The sequence below is a fragment of the Mobula hypostoma genome, assembly GCF_963921235.1.
Source record: "Mobula hypostoma chromosome 8 unlocalized genomic scaffold, sMobHyp1.1 SUPER_8_unloc_6, whole genome shotgun sequence".
NCBI lineage: Eukaryota > Metazoa > Chordata > Chondrichthyes > Myliobatiformes > Myliobatidae > Mobula > Mobula hypostoma.
Window position 1 is genome coordinate 273,223 of NW_026948129.1, and position 22,822 is coordinate 296,044.

Consider the following 22,822-nt stretch of genomic DNA (forward strand, 5'->3'; position numbering starts at 1 on the left):
TTATTTGAAGTGACTCCTCCATTTCCTGAAGCCATTCGCAGGCAAGGTGCACATGATTCTGAGAACCCACTGCTCCCACGGAAAGGCAGGACCTCCATCTGGGATTGAGTGATATTGGAAACTGTGACAACATCATCTGATGAAGGAGCAAAGATGAAGCCGTCACGTTGGACAGGGGAGGGGACGCGAGGAGACTGAGCACAATGTCCCCAGACTCAGAAGGAAGGTGAAGGAATCGGAATTCACCCGGTGGTACTGTAGGTTCTGGAGGTCAGCAACATTCCCTGGTGGAACAATGCGACAGAATTTTCCTGGTGGAAAGTCCCGTCATGTTTCCTGTTCGTGGGTGATTGTACTGTAAACAGGAAGGGCTGTTTTTGTGTGTTAATGTGTACGCCCTGGGTGGAGTTGCTGAATCCGGATGACAGGAAAGGCAGAATGAATGTAGTCTCACTGTCAAATTCTTTATTGGTTCCTGCTTCACTTGATCACCCGACCCAAGTTCGCACACTGATCAGCTGCAAGCGGAAGTGAAAGTGCAAGCAAGAAACAGACTTGGATCCCTGCGGGCTAAAGCACAGTCAGCACACCGGTGCAGATCACTGGGTTTATACAACGACAAACATGGGAAGCAGTGAGTTTATATCTTCAGTCCGTTACGGAGACCACCCCGCCCCCAGTTCTCGAGATAAAAACAAATAAATTAATACTTTCACATTGCATTTCAGAGCTTTCAAAGGACGGCTGTTTTCACTTCCCAACTATGGACAAGCGGTAAGTTCCCATAATTAGGGTGTGAATTCATTAACCCATTTCACCCAGACAGCTGATGCTCTGTCTCCCTGGTCTTTGTCAGGAATCTGGACACTCTGAGGAACTGCTTGTGTAGCTACAACACTCCTGTGTGCTGTGGAGACTGTATAAACATCCTGCTCTTCGGCATGGTGGGGGCTGGGAAATCATCCAGTATCAACACCTTTCTCTCGGCTCTGGATCCACAAGGAACGACCATAACCTGTGTCCCGACGGGGATGAATCCCCGGTCTCTCACATCAGAGGTACATACACTACCTTTAATTTGATATACAAACGTTTGTAAATACACAGGCACTGTAGTTTGCTCTATTCATTGTGATTTCACTGCCCTTTCTCTGTCTCCCTGATGTCCACATCAGAGGTCGTCAGAGGTCACTTCAATCCAAATCTATTGGCTGGAAAGCACATCGGGAGGTCCCGAGGCTGGGAAAGGTGCATTTAAATCCAACTCTCTGATATCAGTGAACAATTTGCTGGAGAATTAAGAAAGGCGGGAGGCAAAAGCAATTATAGGCCAGAGGTCAGTGGCTGGAAAATGCGACTCAACTGATTAGGATAAGGTTTCGATACACTTGGAGGCACATGACGAAACAGGCCAAAGTCAACATGATTTTCTGAAGGGGAAACTTTGCCTGAAAAATCTGTTGGAATTCTTTGAGGAAATAGCAGGCAGGAAAGACAAAGCAGAGACAGTGGATGTTGTTTACCTGGATCTTCAAAAGGCCTTTTACAAGGAGCCACACGTGAAATTGCTAAACAAGTTAAGAGTCCATGGTATTACAGCAAAGTTACTGGCATGGACAGAAGTTTGGCTGACTGGCAGGAGGTAAAGAGTAGAAATAGTTGGTGCTTTGCCTAGCTGTCTGCTGGTGGCTTGTGGTGTTACAATCGAGATTGGGAATGCTTCTATTCATATTATATGCCAAAGATTTGGAAGATGGAATTGATTGCTTTGTGGCCAGTTTTGTGGATGATATGAAAATAGGTAGAGGGGAAGGTAGTCTTGGAAGCAGGGATTTTGCAGAAGCACAGACAGATGGGAGAATGAGTGTATGAAATGGCATTTGCAATTTTCCAGTCCTTCAGAACCAAACTAGAACCTAGTGTTTATTTGAAAATCAGTACTGATGCTTCCACAATCTCTTATAAAATCCCTTTCAGAATCTGGGCTGCAGTTCATCTGGTCCAGGTGATTTATCTACATTTAGACCTTCCCACTTCCCATCACCTTCTCCTTACCAGCAGCAACTACACTCACTCCTAGTCCCTGATGCTCTTGACTTACTGGCATACTGCTAGTGTGTTCCACGTTGAAGTGTCATATGGGGGGCGCTGGTAGCAGACCCAAATGCAAGACACAGACACTGAAGTACTAGGAACAGGACTGGGTGTGTCAAGCAAACAGGGAAGAGGGGAAGAAATGAAGAAACGATGCTGGATATTGACACAGGCCCTGGGTGAGGCTAGGATTTGGGGCCTGGGCTGGGACTTGGACTAGGAAAGTGGGACCAGGACAAGAATCTTGGAACTTGGAGACTGGGCTAGGACTCCAAGCCAGAGACTGGACAGCGACCCGGAACCTGGGTCTTGACTCGGGCTCGGACCCCGGATCTAGGCGAGGACAAGGCATGGCGTGGCTACAGAACTGGACGTGACTAGAGGACAAGAACACAAAGTCTTGACTAGACAGGACAAGGTTCTTGGATGTGGCCAGGACAGGACAGGGGAACTCCAACACAGGACGAGGAATCTCCAGCATAGGGCTGGGCGAGGTACTCCTGGGCAGGACGTGGCTCTTGAACTGGATTTGGCTCAGCTGTTGGACTTGGCTGGGTTAGGCTCTAGGGTACAGAGCCGGGACTCCTTCTTGGGCTCGGAGCCACCGGGACCCTTCTAGGACACAGGGCCGAGATGCTTTCCAGGACGCAGGGCTGGACCCTCTTTAGGACGCAGGTCCGGGTTGGCTGCCAAGGTAACTTGCTGAGGTAACTGCCGAGAATACCTGCCGAGGTCACTTGACGAGGTCCCTGCTGAGGATACTTGATGAGGACTCTGACAAAGGTAGCAGGCAAGGTTCGGGCGAGGGTTGTAGTCGAGGGTTTAGGGGAGGGCTTCAGAAAGAAGAGGAAGGGAAGGGAACAGTCCAGCAACCGACACTGAACCCAGGAGTTGTTTATGTAGCCAGTCCAAAATGAGAATCATGTGCCTCAATTAAGGCACCCAACAGAACAAGGGAAAACCAGAAAACCTGAAATAAGGATCGATGGACCAGACCTTGAACCGGAATGTGGACTTCACAGACCGGATCATGACATGAAGACTGACAGACTACTTATGGGATTCATCTGCCATTTCTGTGTACCCCATTACTTCCTCTCCTGTATTATTTTCTAATGGGCTGATATCCACTCTTGTTTCTCTTTGACTCTATATACCTGATAAATCTTTAGGTATTATTTTTATATTCTTGGATAGCTTATCCTCAAATTTCACCTTTTCTCTGCTTCTGGATTTTTCAGTTGCCTTCTGCTGGTTTTTAAAATAAACCAAATACTCTAACTTCTCACTACCTTTGCTACATTATACGCCCTCTCTTTTCTCTCTTTTGTTTTAGTGCTGTCTTTGAGGATCCTTGTTTGTCATGGTTACTTCATTATGATTTCGCCCCCTTTAGAGTGCTTCTCCCACTATGGGATGAATCTATCCTGCACTTTTTGAATTGCTCCCAGAAACTCCAGCCATTGCTGTTCTGCTGCCATTTCTGCTAGTGTCCCCTTCCAGTCAACTTTGGCCAGCTCCTCTCTCATGCCTCTGTGTTTCCCTTTATTCTACTGTAATATTGATACATCATTTTTTGTTTTTCCCTCCCAAGCCTCAAGGAGAGTTCAATCATCTTATGAACCCTGCCTCCAAAGGGTTCCTTTATCTTAAGCTCCCAAATCAAATCCAGTTTATTTCACAACACCTAATCCAGAATGACCTGTACTTGAGTTGGTTTAACCACAAATCCCCTCTTTTGAGGACATTCCTGTTCCTTTCTCCACAGATGCTGCCTGATATGGTGAGAATTCTCCATATTTTTGCTCTCTCACCCCAAGACTGTCCTAATTAATTTGGTTTTCATGGTGAAATTGAATGCTGCAGTTTGGAAGGGGAATCCAGAGATTTAAACACAATAATTCAGGATAACACTGCTGCAGTCAGAGAGTCTCTGGGTCTGTATACCAGGGATTTATCTGCCCTCTCAGGGGAATGTAAACAGTCCCAGGGCAGCAAGGGAAGTGGAGTTTCCTTGTGTCATGAGACATCATGTGGCCGAGAGAAGATCAGGGTGTTCTCCCACAGACTGAGATGTCTTGTCACTGAGGGAAGAACAAGGATTTCTCCCGCAGATTGGAATGTCCCATCACTGAGGGAAAAGCAGGGAGTTCTCCTGTGTCCTGATGCGCATTTTTAGCCATTAGCCAATGATACAAAGCATCTCTTCAGTTGATCTCATTCGATTGTTTATAGGATCTTGCTGTGTAAACACTGTCTGTCCTGTGTTCTACATTACACAGAACTTCACTTTCGATGAAAGATGTCATAGAAATGTTCATCTTTTTGAAAATTTACAGCTCAGGTCCTACAAAGCAGGTAGTTTAAAGTTTTGGGATTCATCTGGATGGAATGCTTTGGAGAACCCTGATCAAACAAACCAAGTGTTACAGATGATCCTGGAAGGGAGAGTTCCCAATGGAACAAACGTGAGTTTCCTCCTTTACTTCATACTCCTGATTAACACAACCCATTAAACACTGAACAACCTCAGAGAGAGAGGGGAGAAATGGCTCCAGTACCAGTTTCTGATGCAACAGACATGGTTCAGAAGACTGGGTCCACATTCTGATCGGGATGAAGCTGCAATGTAGATTGAGAGAGGGTGGCACTCTGTAAAGGAAGCTATTCAGAAACACCAAACAAAGAATAGCACTTGAGAACACAGTGATAGTGATTAGTCCTGGAGTTACACACAGTGACTGAGATTGGTTAGGGAGTTCCATATCTCGCTACTTGGTGTCTCTCCGCCAGCAGTTCCCACCTCACCTGCCCTCTGCACATTGTTGGGACAAGTTGAGTTCTTGTCCACGTGAGGGAGGACTGACTGTTGTGCTGATATCCTCCACATGGTACAGGTCAGGAGACGGAGCAGTGATGGGGAAATGGATCAATCCCAGCAACACATGACCCCAGCATCCGCTCCACTGCTAGTGAAGGTCACAGGGTCACCTGCCCCGATGATGGTCCGACCCCTGCTCCAACTCACCTGGAGCAGCTCCTCCTTGTCTCCCACCAGTTGCCTTCTGCTGGCATCCATTGTGGGGCAACCTCTCCACCGTGTGGGGTTTGATGGAGGAGGCAACTGAAGAAGGGTGTCAAAGTCCAGACTAGCTCAGTGCTGCTTACTGAACTGGGAGAGAAGGCTGGGGGTAGTGAAAGGATGGGGGGTGTGGTGGGCTGTGTTTGCCCTTGCAAGATTTTGTGAGTAAAACATTTGTAAGTCATTTTATGTGTTTAATAAGATTTGCAGTCTTTTACTTCCATTACAGAAAAACCAAAAGCAGTCACCTTACACTGATGTCATTATATCAGACACCATTTCTTAAAGTGAACACAACAATTCAATGTCGGTGTTTGTGAATGATGTAGAACAGTTTCTATGATGAACATATGTGCCTTCTGTCACCCATTACATTCCCCTACACTCTGTTCCTGTTCCTGTTCTTATCTCTCTTCATTCGTCAAACCCACCATCCCCGGATCAGTCTGGTCAGCCATTGCTGCAATCCTTCCTTGGTAAGGAATCCTGAACTGTGCACAAGCCTCACCAGGACCCGATAGAATTGGAGCGAGTCATCTGTACTACTGTGTGACACAGTGATGGAGCAGTTAGTAGTGCTGCCTCACAGATCCAGTGTTTCCGATTCCATCCCAGCCTCTGGAGCTGTCTGTGTGGTGTTTGCACGTTCTTCCCGTGATGATGTGGGTTTCCCCCCGATGATCCTGGTTTCCGGCTCCCACATCCCAATGACGTGCAGGTCACTGGGTCAGTCTGCCGCTGTCATTTCCAGTGGGTTGTCAGAATGGTGGGGAGTTGATAGGGAGATGAGAGAGCAGGGAGAACTGACCAAGGGTTAGCATAGACTGGACTGGCAGAATGGCTAAAGGAAAATAACATGAACAAAAGCTGCCGAAGTTATCATTTACCTTCCTATAACCTACTAACCTCAAGTCAAGTCAAGTCAAGTCACTTTTTAATGTCATTTTGACCATAACTGCTGGTACAGTACACTGTAAAAATGAGACAATGTTTTTCAGGACCATGGTGCTACATAAACAATACAAAAACTACACTGAGCTACGTAAAGCAACACAAAACTACTCTAGACTACAGACCTACCCAGGACTGCATAAAGTGCACAAAACAGTGCAGGCATTACAATAAATAATAAACAAGACAATAGGCACAGTAGAGCGCAGTAGGTTGGTGTCAGTCCAGGCTCTGGGTATTGAGGAGTCTGATGGCTTGGGGGAAGAAACTGTTACATAGTCTGGTCATGAGAGCCTGAATACTTTGGTACTTTGGTGCCTTTTGCCAGATGGCAGCAGGGAGAAGAGTTTGTATGAGCGGTGCGTGGGGTCCTTCATAATGCTGTTTGCTTTACAGATGCAGCGTGTGGTGTAAGTGTCTGTAATGGCAGGAAGAGAGACCCCGATGATCTTCTCAGCTGACCTCACTATCCGCTGCAGGGTCTTGTGATCCGAGACAGTGCAATTTCTGAACTAGGCAATGATGCAGCTGCTCAGGAGGCTCTCAATACAACCTCTGTAGACTGTGGTGTGGATAGGGGGTGGGAGATGGATTTTTCTCAGCCTTTGCAGAAGGTAGAGATGCTGCTGGGTTTTCTTTGCTATGGAGCTGGTGTTGAGGGACCAGGCGAGATTCTCTGCCAGGTGAACACCAAGAAATTTGGTGCTCTTAACGATCTCTACGGAGGAGTCGTGGATGTTCAGCGGAGAGTGGTCGCTCCATTGTCTCCTGAAGTCAACAACCACCTCTTTTGCCTTGTTCACATTCAGAGACAGGTTGCTGGCTCTACACCAGTCCATTAGCTGCTGCACCTCCTCTCTGTATACTGACTCACCGTTCTTGCTGATGAGACCCACCATGGTCGTGTCATTGGCAAACTTGATGATGTGGTTCAAGTTGTGTGTTGCAGCACAGTCGTGGGTCAGCAGAGTGAACAGCAGTGGACTGAGCACATAGCTCTTGGGGGGGGGGGGGGCGGCGGCATGCTCAGTGTGATGGTGTTGGAGATGCTGCTTCCAATCCAGACTGACTGAGGTCTCCTAGTCAGGAAGTACAGGATCCAGATGCAGAGGGAGGTGTTCAGGCCCAGTAGACTCAGCTTTCCAATCAGTTTCTGAGGAATGATGGTGTTGAATGCTGAACTGAATTCTATGAAGAACATTTGAACGTACGTGTCTTTTCTGTCCAGGTGGGTTAGGGCCAGGTGGAGGGTGATGGCAATGGCCTCATCTGTTGAACGGTTGGGACGGTACGTAAATTGCAGGGGGTCCAGTGAGGGGGGCAGCAGGGTCTTGATGTGCCTCATGACAAGGCTCTCGAAACACTTCATGATGATGGATGCGAGTGCGACGGGACGGTAGTCGATGAGGTAGGACACTGAAGACTTCTTCGGCACAGGGACGATGGTGATGGCCTTGAAGCACGTAGGAACGACAGCGCTGCTCAACGAGATGTTGAAGATGTCAGTGAGAATCTCAGCTAGCTGGTCAGCACATGCTCTAAGCACTCTGCCAGGAATATTGTCTGGTCCAGCAGCCTTCCGTGGGTTGACTCTGCACTGGGTTTTCCTCACATCGACCACGGTAAGACACAGCACGTGGTCGTTTGGAGGAGGGGTGGTCTTCCTCGCCGCCACGTCATTTTCCGCCTTAAAATGAGGGTAGACGTGATTCAACGCATCTGGGGGGGAGGCATCACCAGCACAGGCCGGTGGTGTTGTCTAGTAGTTGGTGATGTCCCGAATGCCCTTCCACATGCGCCGCGTGTCACCGCTGTCCTGGAAGTGGCTGTGGATTCACTGGACGTATGCATGCTTTGCCTCTCTGATGGCCCGGGACAGCTTGGCCCTCGCTGTTGTTAGGGCTGCCTTGTCGTCTGCTCTGAAGGTGAAGTCACAGGTCCACAGCAGCGCACACGCCTTCACGGTCATTCATGGCTTCTGGTTGGCGTGTGTAGTGATGGTCTTGGCCACAGTGACGTCATCGATGCACTTGCTGATGTAGCTGGTCACTGATGCCGTGTACTCCGCTAAGTCGGTAGAGTCGCCATCGGTTGCAGCCTCCCTGAACAAGTGCCAGTCAGTGTGCTCAAATCAGTCTTGAAGAGCAGAGATGGCTCCTGCTGGCCAGGTTTTCACCTGCTTCTGAACTGGTTTGGAGCGCCTGACGAGGGGTCTGTATGCTGGGATTAGCATAACAGAGATGTGGTCTGAGTAACCGAGGTGGGGGCGGGATTCCGCCCGGTACGCGTCGGGAATGTTTGTGCACACAAGCTCCCCCGTCCTTGCAAAGTCCACATACTGATGGAATCTGGGGAGCACTGATTTAAGGTTCACGTGGTTAAAAATCTCCGGTGACAATAAACAGTCCATTAAGGTGTGCGTTCTGCAGTTCGCTAATAGCCCCACACAGTTCACAGAGCTCTGGGGGGAATGTACACACCGACTATAAGGACAGTGGTGAATTCCCGTGACAAATAAAATGGTCTGCATCTAACAGTCACAAACTCCACTAGCGATGAGCAGTATCTTGAAACCAGCACAGAGTTCTTGCACCATTCCGTATTGATGTAAACACACAAGTCACCACCGCGAGTCTTACCAGAAAGAGCTGCACCTCTGTCCGCTCAAAACATGACGAGCCCGTCAAGCTGAATGTTGGCGTCCGCGATTCCATCGGAGAGCCACGTTTCTGTGGAAACATATTCACAGCAGACTCTGTACTCCCGCCGAGTATTTTGTTGGAGTCGGATGTAGTCCAATTTATTGTCCAGGGAGCGAACTTGGAGAGCGGAATGGACGGGAGAGCCGGCCGGCTAGGGTTTGCTTTTTGCCTGGCGCGGACTCCTGCCCGCTTGCCTTGCTTCCGCTTCCTCGCACACGGCTTACCTCGTCCCACCTCCAGCCACCGGCAGCAGGTGACTCCGAGTACTGTAGGCCCGATCCCCTCAGCAAGCCGAGGTCGCATAATTTAACCAGCAGACCTTCATGAAGGTTTGTTTTTAGTCGATCTCTGTATGGTAACGGTATCTGGCGATGGTAGATAGTCGCTGTTATTCCTGTGCCCTAATCAAAAATTGTGCCTTAAAATTAAACTAAAAAATTAAATTGAAGTAACACCGGATCCGAAAGGCCGCTGCTGCCGTGCCACCTGCTGGTCCTGGATACAATACACACGATTGTCTCCCCCACATTACTGATGGAGACTGAACAACTCACACTCCTCAGGATTAAATTTCCCATCAGTTTACACACTGACCAACCATCTGTATCATCCTGCAGTGTGAAGGACCAAACAGTTTCTGAATCATCTGAAAACTTTGTTATCACACCCGACATCAGTGTTCTTGCTGTTTCCTCTGTAACCAGTTCTTCTTTGTCTCACTTAGTTACATAGTTTCATTCCTGACCTGGATGTTGCCAACTATCCCGTTATTCCAGAAAATGAAATTCACGGAGTCATATTCATATTTAACATCGACACCACAGACTTGATCAGTGACGATAAAATGAAAGCGTTTCAGGAGTTACAGACGATCGTGGCACAGAAATGTAAGTGTTTTCTTTTGGTCTGTGTAACTATTGTCACCTCAGCATTGCAGCTTCATATTGATATCTGGATCATCTCTCTTTCCCAGATATTCACAGGGTTGTGATTGGGACCAAGTTTGAATTATTAGGGATACCAGAGAAACACAATGAATGGATTTATGAATACAAGCCACTGCAGCGGAAGGTAATAATCTGTAGAGACGGAGAAGTGATATCAATATGGTATTTTTACAGTGTAACGGTCCCACTTTGTGAGTGTGCAGACACATCCACCATTTATTGTCCATCCTTGATCAGACTCGGACAGGTAACAGTGAACCATCATTTCCATGCCATTGTATTTATAACCACAGGAGAAACCTCAGTTCAAAGTAAATTATGATCAAAGATTATAAATGTCACCATATACAACACTGAGATTCATTTTCCTGTGGGCATATTCAATAATCCACAGAATATTAACCATACAGGATCAGTGATTGACAGCACCAACCTGAGTCTTCAACCAGTGTGTAAAAGCCAGCAAACTGCAAATACAAAAAGAAAGAAATAATAATAAAATAAACAACTAAACAATAAATATCAAGAACATAAGACCGTAAGACCATTGGACATAGAAGCAGAATTAGGCCATTCAGCCCATTGAGTCTGCCCCGCTATTCTATCATGGCTGATCCTGGATCCCACTCAACCCCGTACATCTGCCTTCTTGCCAGAACCTTTGATGCTCTGAACAATCAGGAAACGATCAACTTTTGCCTTCAATACACCCATGGACGTGGCCTCCACCTCTCTCTGTCCACAGATTCACTACTCTCTGGCTGTGTAATTTGCTGCCCTGTTACAACTCAGTTCCAAGAAATAACAGACAGCACACTGCATATGATTAAAGGAATTATATTTATGAATCTTCACTTACCTGAAGGGTTAGTAATGAAAAGAAAGAAAGAAACAAAAAGGGCCCATAATAATGAAACAGTCAAATGTGCATGAGTTGGAGATTAACTCTTCCCAAAATCCACATTTACTGATCGTCAGTTGATCTCGGCACCTTGCTCCATCGAATCACGGTTGACCCACCGGGTCAAATCCTATCACTGGTTCTCTTCAGCTCCCACTGAATAAAGGACCCAGATCACACCGGTGTCAGGCACACAACACAAAAACCCACTCCCCTTATTCCAAAGCACCCGTTATCTCTAACCATAACCCAAACACGGCTTCTACAGAACGACCATTACGTTAGCAGTGAAACCTTTCCCAGGGTGTTGCACTCTCCCTCCAATATAATTAGTCATGTCCTCATGGTGTTGAGATTTGTCACCCCGTAATACAAAGCACAACATCCAACCCAGGTGTACATGGCAGTGACATATCTCACCAAGGGGATAGGTGCCACGCTCTCTTCCCCAGGTGCGATATAGGCCAGTCTGTCTGGAGGTCTTCTGATTCTTCAAAATCTCCTTACCCCATCATCTACTTCTTCAGCTTCAGACACTCCCTGGGCTCTTTCCTGTCTACCTGGGGAGCCCCCTCCCTGTCCCTTACTCATGCCTCCCGACAACTCAGGTCCCCTCGTCACTTGGCTGAGCTCGGCTTCATGTCCAGTTGAGTTAGGGTCCAGCCTCACATTATTTTCTAACTGCAAACCCTCCTGTCCTCTGCTAGTTCCCCCCATTTCAGCGTGAGAAGGGTTGGGAATCTCTTCATCAATTATTGGGGAGTTATTGCCTTCGCAGGGCAGCATATACCACACCCCTACTTCCTCATCCTCTGAGTCCGTATCACATTCAGGGGGGATGGTCTGGTCTAGTCCTTTCCGCTTCCGTTCACCCTCGTCTCCGCAGAGTCCACTTCTTGATGTATGGTCCAGGTCAAGCTCTGGGTCAACACCTACCTCATGCCCAAGAGGTAGAAGGTGGTTCCGATGGACACTCTTGACAGGCCCATTGCCATCCTCTGGTTTCACCCAGAAAACTGGAACGTTTGGCATCTGACTCTCCACTACATAGGGCATAGACGCCCAGCGGTCAGCCAACTTATGCTTCCCAGATTCTTTAGCCCAAATTCTTTATAAGGACTTGGTCGCCAGGCATCAGTTGGGAGAACCTAAGCTTTTGATCGTACCTTCTCTTATCTCTTCATTCTGTTTGGTAGCCAAGACCTCAGCTAACTCATAAGCTTTCCTCAGCTCCCTTCTTATATCAGACACATACTTCAGATAAGACTTCTGTGGTATATCTTCCTCACCAGTCCCAAAACAAATGTCGATGGGCAACCTCGTCTCCCGCCCAAACATCAGGTAATATGGCCAGTATCCGGTAGCTTCATTTCGTGTACAGTTGTAGCAGTGGACCAAATGTCCAACTTGTTGACTCCAGTTGTTCTTTTTGCTGATCTCCAAGATTCTGAGCATGTCTAGCAAAGAACGATTAAACCTCTCATGCTGGGGTCACCCTGCGGTACTTGCAGTACTCTTCGACCTCCAGCTCCATTCGGGGTCAGTAGTACCGACCTCTGAGCAATCTCGTGAACCCTCAAATGGCCAGAAACTCAATCCTCTGATACTTCTCAGGCAGAACCAGCTAGGAACGCCATGGCCAGTCCAGAGGTGACGTGACCCAGTGGAGGATCTGGTTCATCAACTCTAATCTGGGCCATTCTTTCAGTAGTAAAGACACTGCAGAGTGTTTCATCTTGTCCTCTTGTGCCACGTCCCCCTCCCGTGACCTCTGACCAAACGGTGCCTATGTCCGGGTCATTTCCCTGAGCGGCTGCCACTTCCCAGGGACTCAATTCTGGCAACTGCTTTGTCTTCAGAGCAGTCAGGTTGTAGTGAGCTTGTGGAATGGCACCATCATTAAATCCCAAATGATCTACCGCTTGATTCTGCCCTTGCCTTCCCCTGTTCTGGAAAACTGGCACAGTGCTTTCGCTCCAGGGGCAGGAATGCTTGCTCTCTCTCTCTCTCTCTCTCTCTCTCTCTCTCGCTCTTCCCCCCTCTCTCCCCCTCTCTCTCCCCCTCTCTCCCCCTCTCTCTCCCCCTCTCCCCCTCTCCCCCTCTCCCCCCTCTCTCTCTCTCACTCTCTCTCTCTCTCTCCCCCCCTCTCTCTCTCCCCCTCTCCCCCCTCCCCCCCTCCCCCTCTCCCCCCCTCTCTCTCTCTCTCCCTCTCCCTCTCTCTCTCTCTCTCTCTCTCTCTCTCTCTCTCTCTCTCTCTCTCTGTCTCTCTGTCTCTCTGTCCCTGTCCAGCCCTTCATGTACACGTTGGGACAACACATCGGCATCACTGTTCCTACTTCCTGGCAGGTATTTCAGGCTGAAGTCATGGGCAGATAACACAACCAACCACCGATTGCCTGTGGCGTACAATTTTGCTGAGGTCAGGATATAAGTTAATGGGTTCTTGTCCGTCCTCACCCCAAACTTGGCACCATAGAGATAGTCACTAGCTTGTCCACCACAGCCCACTTCAAGTTGTGTGTGGGTACATTTGCTCAAAGGGTGACAGGCTCCGGCTGAGAAATGTGACAGGTATCAACCCTGGGCCCTGATCCTGATACAGAATACCCCTAAGCCCTCTGCGTTGGCATCTATATGCAGAACGTATGGCAATCCGGGGTCTGTAAAAGCCACTCAGCAGCTCCTTCACCGACTCAGAGGGCTCTTCACATCTTGCATCCCACCTTGCTCCAAAAGGGTCTGAAATGCTAAGATAGTCTTTACTATTTCCTTTTGTCCTCCTCCTTTCCTTCCCCAAGGGAGGGTAACCACACAGAAGTTGATTTAAAGGGCGACTCACTTTAGATTAGTTCTTCACAAACCTCCGATAGTACCCACAGAACCCAAGCAATGAGCACAGGGCACTCACAGTCTGGGGCCTTGGCCATGTAGTCACCACCTCGATCTTAGTCTGATCCATAACTACTCCATCCTATGAGACGATATACTCAACATAGCTAACAGATGTCTTGCAGAACTTGCACTTATCCAGGAAAGTTTTAACCCTTCAGCTTTCAGGTGGCCCAACACCCAACACCTTCAGTAGCTTCACTTCAGGTTCTTGCAAGGTGGACCTGAGCACTCTGAGATCATCCAGGTACAGCAACACCTCAAGCAAGTTCATATCCCCCACTGTTTTCTCTATGACACGCTGGTAAATTGCCAGGGCTCTCGATATGCCCTGAGGCATCCTTTCAAACTGGAAGAATCCCAGGGGACATATAAATGCCATCTTCTCTTTGTCAGCCTCACCCATGGGGATCTGATAATCGCCACTCCCCAAGTCCAGCACACTGAACCAATTCGCACCATTCAAGCAGGCCAGCGTGTCCCCAGTTCTTGGGACTGAATACTGTTTGGGGACGGTATGCCTGTTCAGAGTCTGGTAGTCCACACACATCCATACCTTCCCATTCTTCTTCCTGGCCACCACTATTGAAGATGCATAGGGGCTTCTGGACTCTCCCTTCAACTTCTACAGATGCTACCAAACATCTTCCACCCCTGCAGGCACCAGTCACTGTATCCTTTCTCTGAAGGGGGTGTCCTCTTTCACTCAGATGGTGTGGTGAGTGCTCTTAGAACAACCCACATCAAACTCGTCAGTAGGAAAGACATCTTCCAGCTTCAACGTCTTCTCTATCAACCTCTTCTTCCAACCTCAAGGTAGTGAGAAGTGCACAAAGTTGAATGACTAAGTAGTTACCTTTAACTTTTTCAGACAGAGTTTATTCCCGGCTTGTCTCACAGGGACACTGGACATTACCCTCATCAGAAAGAGTTGAGCCATTGGCATGACCCGCCTGACAGTGACCTCCCTCTCCAAGGTATTCCTGACAATCACTGTCACACTGTTCACCTGTACAACTGAGGGCTTCTGCCGTTTCCTCTCCTCAGTCCGTCCCCTCAGGGGTCCGATTCCTCGTCAGCTTTGTCGTGCGGGGTGGCTGTAACCCTCCAATAACAACTGGGACATCTCGGTTCAATACTCTACCACGAGCTCCTTTACCACCCCTGGGGCGGCTATCAGTGGTCACTGCAGCCAAGGGGGGTACTACTGAGAACTGTACCCTGGCAGAGAGCTCCCACACCTCCGTCGCATCCTCCTCCTCTCTTACTTCTCTGTTCAGCTTGACAAACGAGGGTGGGGCGCATCTTACGAGACATTCAGAGACCCCAAGTGATCACGTTCTGTGACTGTGCGTCTTTTGCCACTTAGTCCATTCTTAACTGATTCACCTTGAATGGACTCCCGACGCTGCAAGCAACTCAGCGGCCCCTCCAGCCGAGAAATGTAAGCGGAAAGTTTCTCCCCCATCTCCATTGTCCAAACCCCAGTCATAAACTCCACTGGGCTTCCCGTTGCGCCAAAAACATTTTCTAGCCCTTGCATGTATCCCGCAGAAGTAACAAAGGGGTTCTTTAAGGATCTCTCACGTCATCAGCCGGCCCCCTCAGGCTCTCTACTAGTTTCTGTCTTTTTACATCATCCGAGCTCTGGCACTCATCCAGCATCTGAGAGATCTGCTCTGCCCAAGTCTCATATTCCCCTTCCCCGACGGGTGGGCGTTATTCCCGAGAACATCCTCAGCCGACGACAACCGGCACTTTGCACCTGGGCACTTTGCCATTTATTTGCCAGGGGCGTAAGGGCCGATACCAACTCAGGATGCTCCTCCCTAGCTGGAGGGTCATTAGACCCTCCACATCAGACCATTCCTTCCCCTCGATCCGCAGAAACGAGAGCAACTTGTCTTTAAATTCTCTGCCCCAGCTCCGGGAAACCGAGTTTCCAATTCGGCACCCTCGTCTACACTCCCCTCCTCCCGGAAAGTATGGATGGCCCACGGCCCCCTCCCTCTTCCTGGGCCCCGATAGAACCGGGCAGATCCACCGTCGTTACCTCAGCGAGTGTCTGAACTGAAACAAAGTCTTTTTGCCTGCCATTTTGTCAAACCACTGCTCCATGATCGTAACTGTTCCTAATGCTTTACCGGTACACAGAGTCCGAATTAACAATTCATTGGCGCTACAAATGTCTACCCCACTCAATACACACGCATTCGTTACCGGTAACCCCGTGGATTCTCACCACCGCTCAACCCCTGCAGCGTTAGTAACCACGTACTGTAATCACTTTACCGGACAATAGGTTAGCACGGGCTTAAACACACAACCCACTGGATCAATACTCCGGCAATCACACAGCATTCAACAAAATCGATCCCGGATGATACCCCACAACGAAACCCCGTGGTTTCCTTGGCTGCATAAATCGAGAGAAGACACTCTCCCGTCCTGCGAAACTCGCGAGACGGAGACGGCTTTCCTGCACGAAATCCTGGTTTGTGCGGATGCTGTGTAATTTGCTACCCTGTTACAAATTAGTGCCATGAAATAACAGACAGTACACTCCAAACAATTCAAGGAATTATATTAATGAATCTTAATTAAATGATTGGTAAAGAAAAACAAAAAGAAGTTGAGTAATGTTATCCACTTTGGTTTAAGAGCCTGATGACTGAGGGGTAATAACTTCCTGAACCCAGTGGAATGAGTCTTGGGGCTCCTGTACATTCTTCCTGAGAGCAGCAGCAGAAAGAGAGCATGTCCTGGGAGGCATGTGTCCCAGATGATGCAACAACGCTCCATATCGATGTGCTCAATGGTGGAGAGGGCTTTACCCGTGATGGACTGGGCTATATTTGCTAGTTTTGTAGGACTTTCCATTCAAGGGCATTGGTGTCTCCACACCAGGCTCTGATGCAGCCAGTCAGTATACTTTCCACTACACAACCATAGAAGTTTGTCCAAGTTTTAGATGTCATACCAAATCTTCACAAACTTCTAAGCAAGCAGAGGTGCTGCTGTGCTTTGTTTGTAAATGAACTTAATTTTTGGGTCCAGAACAGGTCCTCTGAAATAGTAACACTGAGGAATTTAAAGTTGCTGAAGCTCTCCACCTCTGAACCCCGAAGAGGACTGGCTCATGGTCCTCTGGTCTCCTCCTTTTGAAGTTAATACTCAGTTCCTTGCTGTTGCTGACATTGATGTGAGAAACAAAGCACCCATCTGTGCATAGCATGATCCCACTGACAGCAGAGAGGTAAACAGAGGAGGTAAACACGGGAGGCAGTAGGAGGTCACTGGGCCTCTCCATCCTGCCAAACTCACTATGATTCAGCTGATCTGTCTGGGACCTCATCTCCTTCTGTCCCAGTTCCCTGCACTCTTGACCCCCAACCTCCCAAACACTTATCCAGTGGGTAGGTGACCAAAACTGCAGACAATACTCCAAATTATGCTTCGAGTCAGAGAGTCGTAGAGAAATACAGCACAGAAACAGACCCTTCAGCCCATCTGATCTGTGCTGAACCATTTAAACTGCCTACTCCCATTGACCTGCACCTGGACCATGGCCCTCCATACCCCCACCATGCATGTACCGATCCAATCTTCTCTTCAATGTTGAAATCGAGCTTCCACGCACCACTTGTGCTGACAGCTCATCACACACTCTCACGACCCTCTGAGTGAAGACGTTTCCCCTCATGTTCCCCTTAAACTTTTTACCTTTCACCCTGAACCTGTGAGACTGCTCCGGCTGCTTCGCGTTTCGTGTCTGTGAGCTTCACGGAGATTTGTCCCGCTGTCTGACGAACTGAGACCGAGGATGTGGGCTGACTCCAGGTTATCCAGGATTCGGGTCTATGGACTCAATTTGGTTCGGAATACTGTTGCTTGTTTTTATTGTTTTATTGTCTCTGCACATTGGGAGTTGGTCTCTTTTTAATTGGTTTTGTGGGTTTGTGCTTTGTGGCTGCAAACAGATGAATCTCAGGGTTGTATAATTTATGCATACCTTGACAATAAATGTGCTTTGAATGCTTTGAATGCCCTGAGCTCGTCCGCCTTTCCTACAATACTCTCTGCATTGAAATTTACAAAACTCAGAACATTAGTCCCACCATGGTCAACCTTTTGATTCCTGACCTGTGTGTAGGCTCAGCAACATCTTTCCCCACAACCACTCCACTATCTGTTTAGGTGCTCTGGTTCCCATCCTGTGTAGTTCTAGTTTAAACACCACCCCCACCATCCCCACCCCCCTTGCAGCACGAGCAAACCTTCCTGCTAGGATTCATTCCCTTCCAGTTCAGGTGCAAACCATCCCATCTGTACAGGTCCCACCTTCCCTGGAAGAGATCCCAATGATCCAATAATCGGAAGCCCTCCTCCTCCTGCACCATCTCCTTAGCCACGTTTTAAACTCTATTACTCAGGCTTTACTTTGTGCTGCCTCATTTTACTGATATTTTCTGCCCCCTCCTGCCACACTTTGTTTGTCAAATCCCCCCTCACTCCTCTGTGCCACTGGTCTCTCACTTCCTCTTCAGTTATTAAGCATTCTGCCCTTGGAACCCTCCCCTTTCTGTCTAGTCTGAAGCCTGGTCTACACAGTATTCACGTGATTCCCCAGGACACTGGCCACAACACAGTTCAGCTGAAGCCCATCCCAATGGAACAACTCTCTCCGTCTCCGTTACTGCTACCATTGCCCGTGAATCTGAAGCCTGTGGAGTTTATAATTCCATTAATACCCTCTCTCTCCTTCCTTTCCCTCAGTTTGAGCAGTTGGCAGAACGTACTGGGATGGACAGGCGTTCCATGTTTGTTGTTTCGAATCAGTGGAGAGGTGGTCAGATCGAGATGAAAAAATGCATCCTGGCCCTGTATGTTCTGGATAATATGGTCAGAAACATTGACCGATTTCTCAAAACAGTGGAATGATCACAGCTGACCTTGTCCAGTGCTGTGAATCCGATCCAGTTTCAGGAGCACAGACACTGCTGTGGGATTGATGTTTTTATTGCTTTCCCTGTAGTTTTAGCATTCTTTATGCTTGTATATATATTTGTACAATCACTTGCTTGTCTATAGACTTTTAGTAACTTGTTGTAACATGTTCCATTCTTCTGTAATTTCTTTTCCTGCAAAGTTGAAGGGTAAATCAGTTGGTATCTGCTGAAAGGCTGTCGCAAATAAACTGGCCCGGAGCACTTGGCAGAATAAAAGCATAAAATGTGCTCATGTTCCTTTGTTACTGTCGGTCACAGTTAGAGCTGGTGAAAGTTAGAGTGGTCACAGTTAGAGCCGGTCACAGTTAGAACCAGTCACAATTAGAGATGGTTACAGTTAGAACCAGTCACAGTTAGAGCCAGTCACAGTTAGAGCCGGTCACAGTTAGAACCAGTCACAGTTGGAACCAGTCACAGTTAGAGCCGATCACAGTTAGAACCAGTCACAGTTAGAGCCGGTCACAGTTAGAGCTGGTCACAGTTAGAGCCAGTCACAGTTAGAGCCGGTCACAGTTAGAGCCGGTCACAGTTAGAGCCAGTCACAGTTAGAGCCAGTCACAGTTCGAGCCGGTCACAGTTAGAGCCGGTAACAGTTGGAGCCAGTCACAGTTAGAGTGGTCATAGTTAGAGCCGGTCACAGTTAACGATTGTGTCAGCAGCTTCTTCAGCGACTGAAAGGCCCCTTCATATTTTGTATCCCATCTCACTCCAAAAGGCTCCGAAGGACCAAGATAATCTTCACCTTTCTCTCCTTTTTTTCTCCTTCTTTTCTTCCCCATCAGCTAATTTACAGGGTGACTCAGTTTAGGGTAGTCCTTCACGGACCTCCAGTAATACCCACAGAAACCAAGGAACGAGAGCAAAGCACTCACAATCTGAGACTTTGGCCAAGTTGGCACCACCTCTATCTTAGATTGTAGCTACTCCATCTCCTGAGACTATGTGCCCAACATAGCTGACAGACGTCTTGCAGAACTGGCAGTTGTCCAGGGAAAGTTTTAACCCTTCAGCTTTCAGGCGGCCCAGCACCTTCAGTAGCCTCACTTCATGTTTTTGCAAGGTGGACCTGAACACTATGAGGTCATCCAGATACACCAATACCTCAAGCAATTTCACTTCCCCCACCGCTTTCTCGATGACACACTGGAAATTCGTAGGGGCTCCCGATTAGCCATGGGGCATCCTTACGAACTGGAAGAATGCCAGTGGACATAGAAATGCTGTCTTCTCTTTGTCAACCTCATTCATAGGGATTTGGTAATACCCACCCCTCAAGTCCAGCACACTGAAACACTTTGCACCTTTCAGACAGGGCAGCGCATCTCTGATCCACAAATGCTGCCAACCATCTTCCACCTCTGCAGGGGCCAATCGCCCAACCTTTCTCTGAACGGGATGTCCTCAGTCACCCAGATAGTGTGGTGAGTGCTCTTGGAACAACCCACATCAAACTTGTCAGTAGAAAAGACACCTTCCTGCTTCAATATTTTCTCTATCAACCTCCTCTTCCAACCTTCCCACACCAGGGAATCCCCAAAGTTGAATAACTCAGCAGTCAACTTTCCCTTTTTCTGTGAGAGTTTCTTCCTGGCTTGTCTCACAGGGACACTAGACATAGGCAGGGTGACTTGGATAGGTTGGGTGAGTGGGCAAACTCATGGCAGATGCAATTTAATGTGGATAAATGTGAAGTTATCCACTTTGGTGGCAAAAATAGGAAAACAGATTATTATCTGAATGGTGGCCGATTAGGAAAAGGGGAGGTGCAACGAGACCTGGGTGTCATTATACACCAGTCATTGAAAGTGGGCATGCAGGTACAGCAGGCGGTGAAAAAGGCGAACGGTATGCTGGCATTTATAGCGAGAGGATTCGAGTACAGGAGCAGGGAGGTACTACTGCAGTTGTACAAGGCCTTGGTGAGACCACACCTGGAGTATTGTGTGCAGTTTTGGTCCCCTAATCTGAGGAAAGACATCTTTGCCATAGAGGGAGTACAAAGAAGGTTCACCAGATTGATTCCTGGGATGGCAGGTCTTTCATATGAAGAAAGACTGGATGAACTGGGCTTGTACTCGTTGGAATTTAGAAGATTGAGGGGGGATCTGATTGAAACGTATAAGATCCTAAAGGGATTGGACAGGCTAGATGCGGGAAGATTGTTCCCGATGTTGGGGAGGTCTAGAACGAGGGGTCACAGTTTGAGGATAGAGGGGAAGCCTTTTAGGACCGAGGTTAGGAAAAACTTCTTCACACAGAGAGTGGTGAATCTGTGGAATTCTCTGCCACAGCAAACTGTTGAGGCCAGTTCATTAGCTGTGTTTAAAAGGAAGTTAGATATGGCCCTTGTGGCTACAGGGGTCAGGGGGTATGGAGGGAAGGCTGGGTTCTGAGTTGGATGATCAGCCATGATCATAATAAATGGCGGTGCAGGCTCGAAGGGCCGAATGGCCTACTCCTGCACCTATTTTCTATAACCGTCACTGGGAAGACATGTACCACGGGTATCCCCCGCTTGAAGGTGTCCTCCCTCTTCGTAGTGTTCCACTCAAGAATAATTTGTACTAAATATGAGGGCTGACACCTGGGTGGCAACATACCATTTGCAAGTCTCTTTCGTGTCTGCAGAACCTTCTGTCTGTTTCCTTAACTGATTAATTGCCCCATTGCTATCGCTCTCCTCTTTAAAAAGGTGCCTTACAAGGTTACCAATGGCAGAGACTCCAGAGAGCAACTACTGAAGAAGACCCCGAGTCAGTGATTCAGGAAAAGATCTTGATGCAACAATTCCTGGCTGGGTTCATAAAGAGTCTCAATACAGATCGTGAATTACGAGACCAAACTAAGGAGTTACGTAATGAAAATACTTGTGAAACTAAAGGGTTAATCAGAATTGGGTTTATTATTAATGACATATATTGTGAAATTTGTTGTTTTGTGGCAGCAGTACAGTGCAAGACACAACATTACTGTAAATCGCACTCAATAAATACATCGTGCAAAAAAGGAATAGTAGGCAGTGTTCATGTGTTCATGGACAATTCAGAGTTCCGATGAGGAGAAGCTGTTACTGAATAGCTGAGTGTGGGTCTTCAAGTTCCTGTACCTTCTCCCTGATGGCAGTACCGAGCAGCGAGAGTATCCTGTGTGGTGAGGGTCCTTAATGACGGATGCTTGAGACATGGCCTTTTCAGAACGTCCTCGAAGCTGGAGAACGTTGTGTCCATGATGGAGCTTTGTGAATGAGTCTGTTTCGAAACAAGATAGAGAATATCTGAGTTGTTTAAACAAAACTCGATTAATAAAGTACAGTTGTCAAGCAAAACAATTGTTTTATGTGCTGCATTAATGTAAATCGTAACAATTTCAGGCCACTATTCACCTCCACTCAGTTTAAAAAAGACCCTCCCCACTCTATCCACCCAGAACTTCCCAGTGGCCAACCATTTTAATTTCCATCCCCAGTCCTGTTCCGACATGGTTGTCGGCGGCCTCCGCTTCTACCACAATGAGGCTACTCTCAGTCTGGAAGAGCAACACCTCATATTCTAGCAACACACATACAAGTTGCTGGTGAATGCAGCAAGCTAGGTAGTATCTCTAGGAAGGGGTACAGTTGATGTTTCGGGGCCGAGACGCCTCATCAGGACTAACTGGAAGAAGAGCTGGTAAGAGATTTGAAAGTGGGAGGGGGAGGGGGAGATCCAAAATGATAGGAGAAGACAGGCGGGGGAAGGATGGAGCCAAGAGCTGGACAGTTGATTGGCAAAAGGGATATGAGAGGATCATGGGACAGGAGGCCAAGGGGGAGGGGGGACGCCCAGAGGATGGGCAAGAGGTATAGTGAGGGGTACAGAGGGAGAAAAAGGAGAGACAGAAAAAGAATGTGTGTATATAAATAAATAACGGATGGGGTATGAGGGGGAGGTGGGGCATTAACTGAAGTTAGAGAAGTCAATGTTCATGCCATCAGGTTGGAGGCTACCCAGATGGAATATAAGGTGTTCTTCCTCCAATCTGAGTGTGGCTTCATCTTAACAGTAGAGGGGGCCATGGATAGACATATCAGAATGGGAATGGGATGTGGAATTAAAATGCATGGCCACTGGGAGATCCTGCTTTCTCTGGCGGACAGAGCGTAGGTGTTCAGCGAAACGATCGTCCAGTCTGTGTCGGGTCTCACCAATGTATAGAAGGCCACATCGGGAGCACCGGACGCAGTATATCACCCCAGCTGAATCACAGGT

The 22,822-nt window shown here is 48.0% G+C and overlaps 1 protein-coding gene across 1 annotated transcript; it reads left to right on the forward strand.

Moving 5' to 3' along the window:
- The first annotated feature begins 436 nt into the window (after positions 1-436).
- Positions 437-21,913, forward strand: LOC134341213 (uncharacterized). Its single transcript, XM_063039043.1, has 7 exons — positions 437-634; positions 729-774; positions 857-1,058; positions 4,434-4,562; positions 9,554-9,716; positions 9,803-9,900; positions 18,343-21,913. Exons 1-7 carry the CDS (start codon positions 625-627, stop codon positions 18,505-18,507), a joined length of 813 nt encoding a protein of 270 aa, XP_062895113.1. The 5' UTR covers positions 437-624; the 3' UTR covers positions 18,508-21,913.
- Positions 21,914-22,822: the final 909 nt, after the last annotated feature.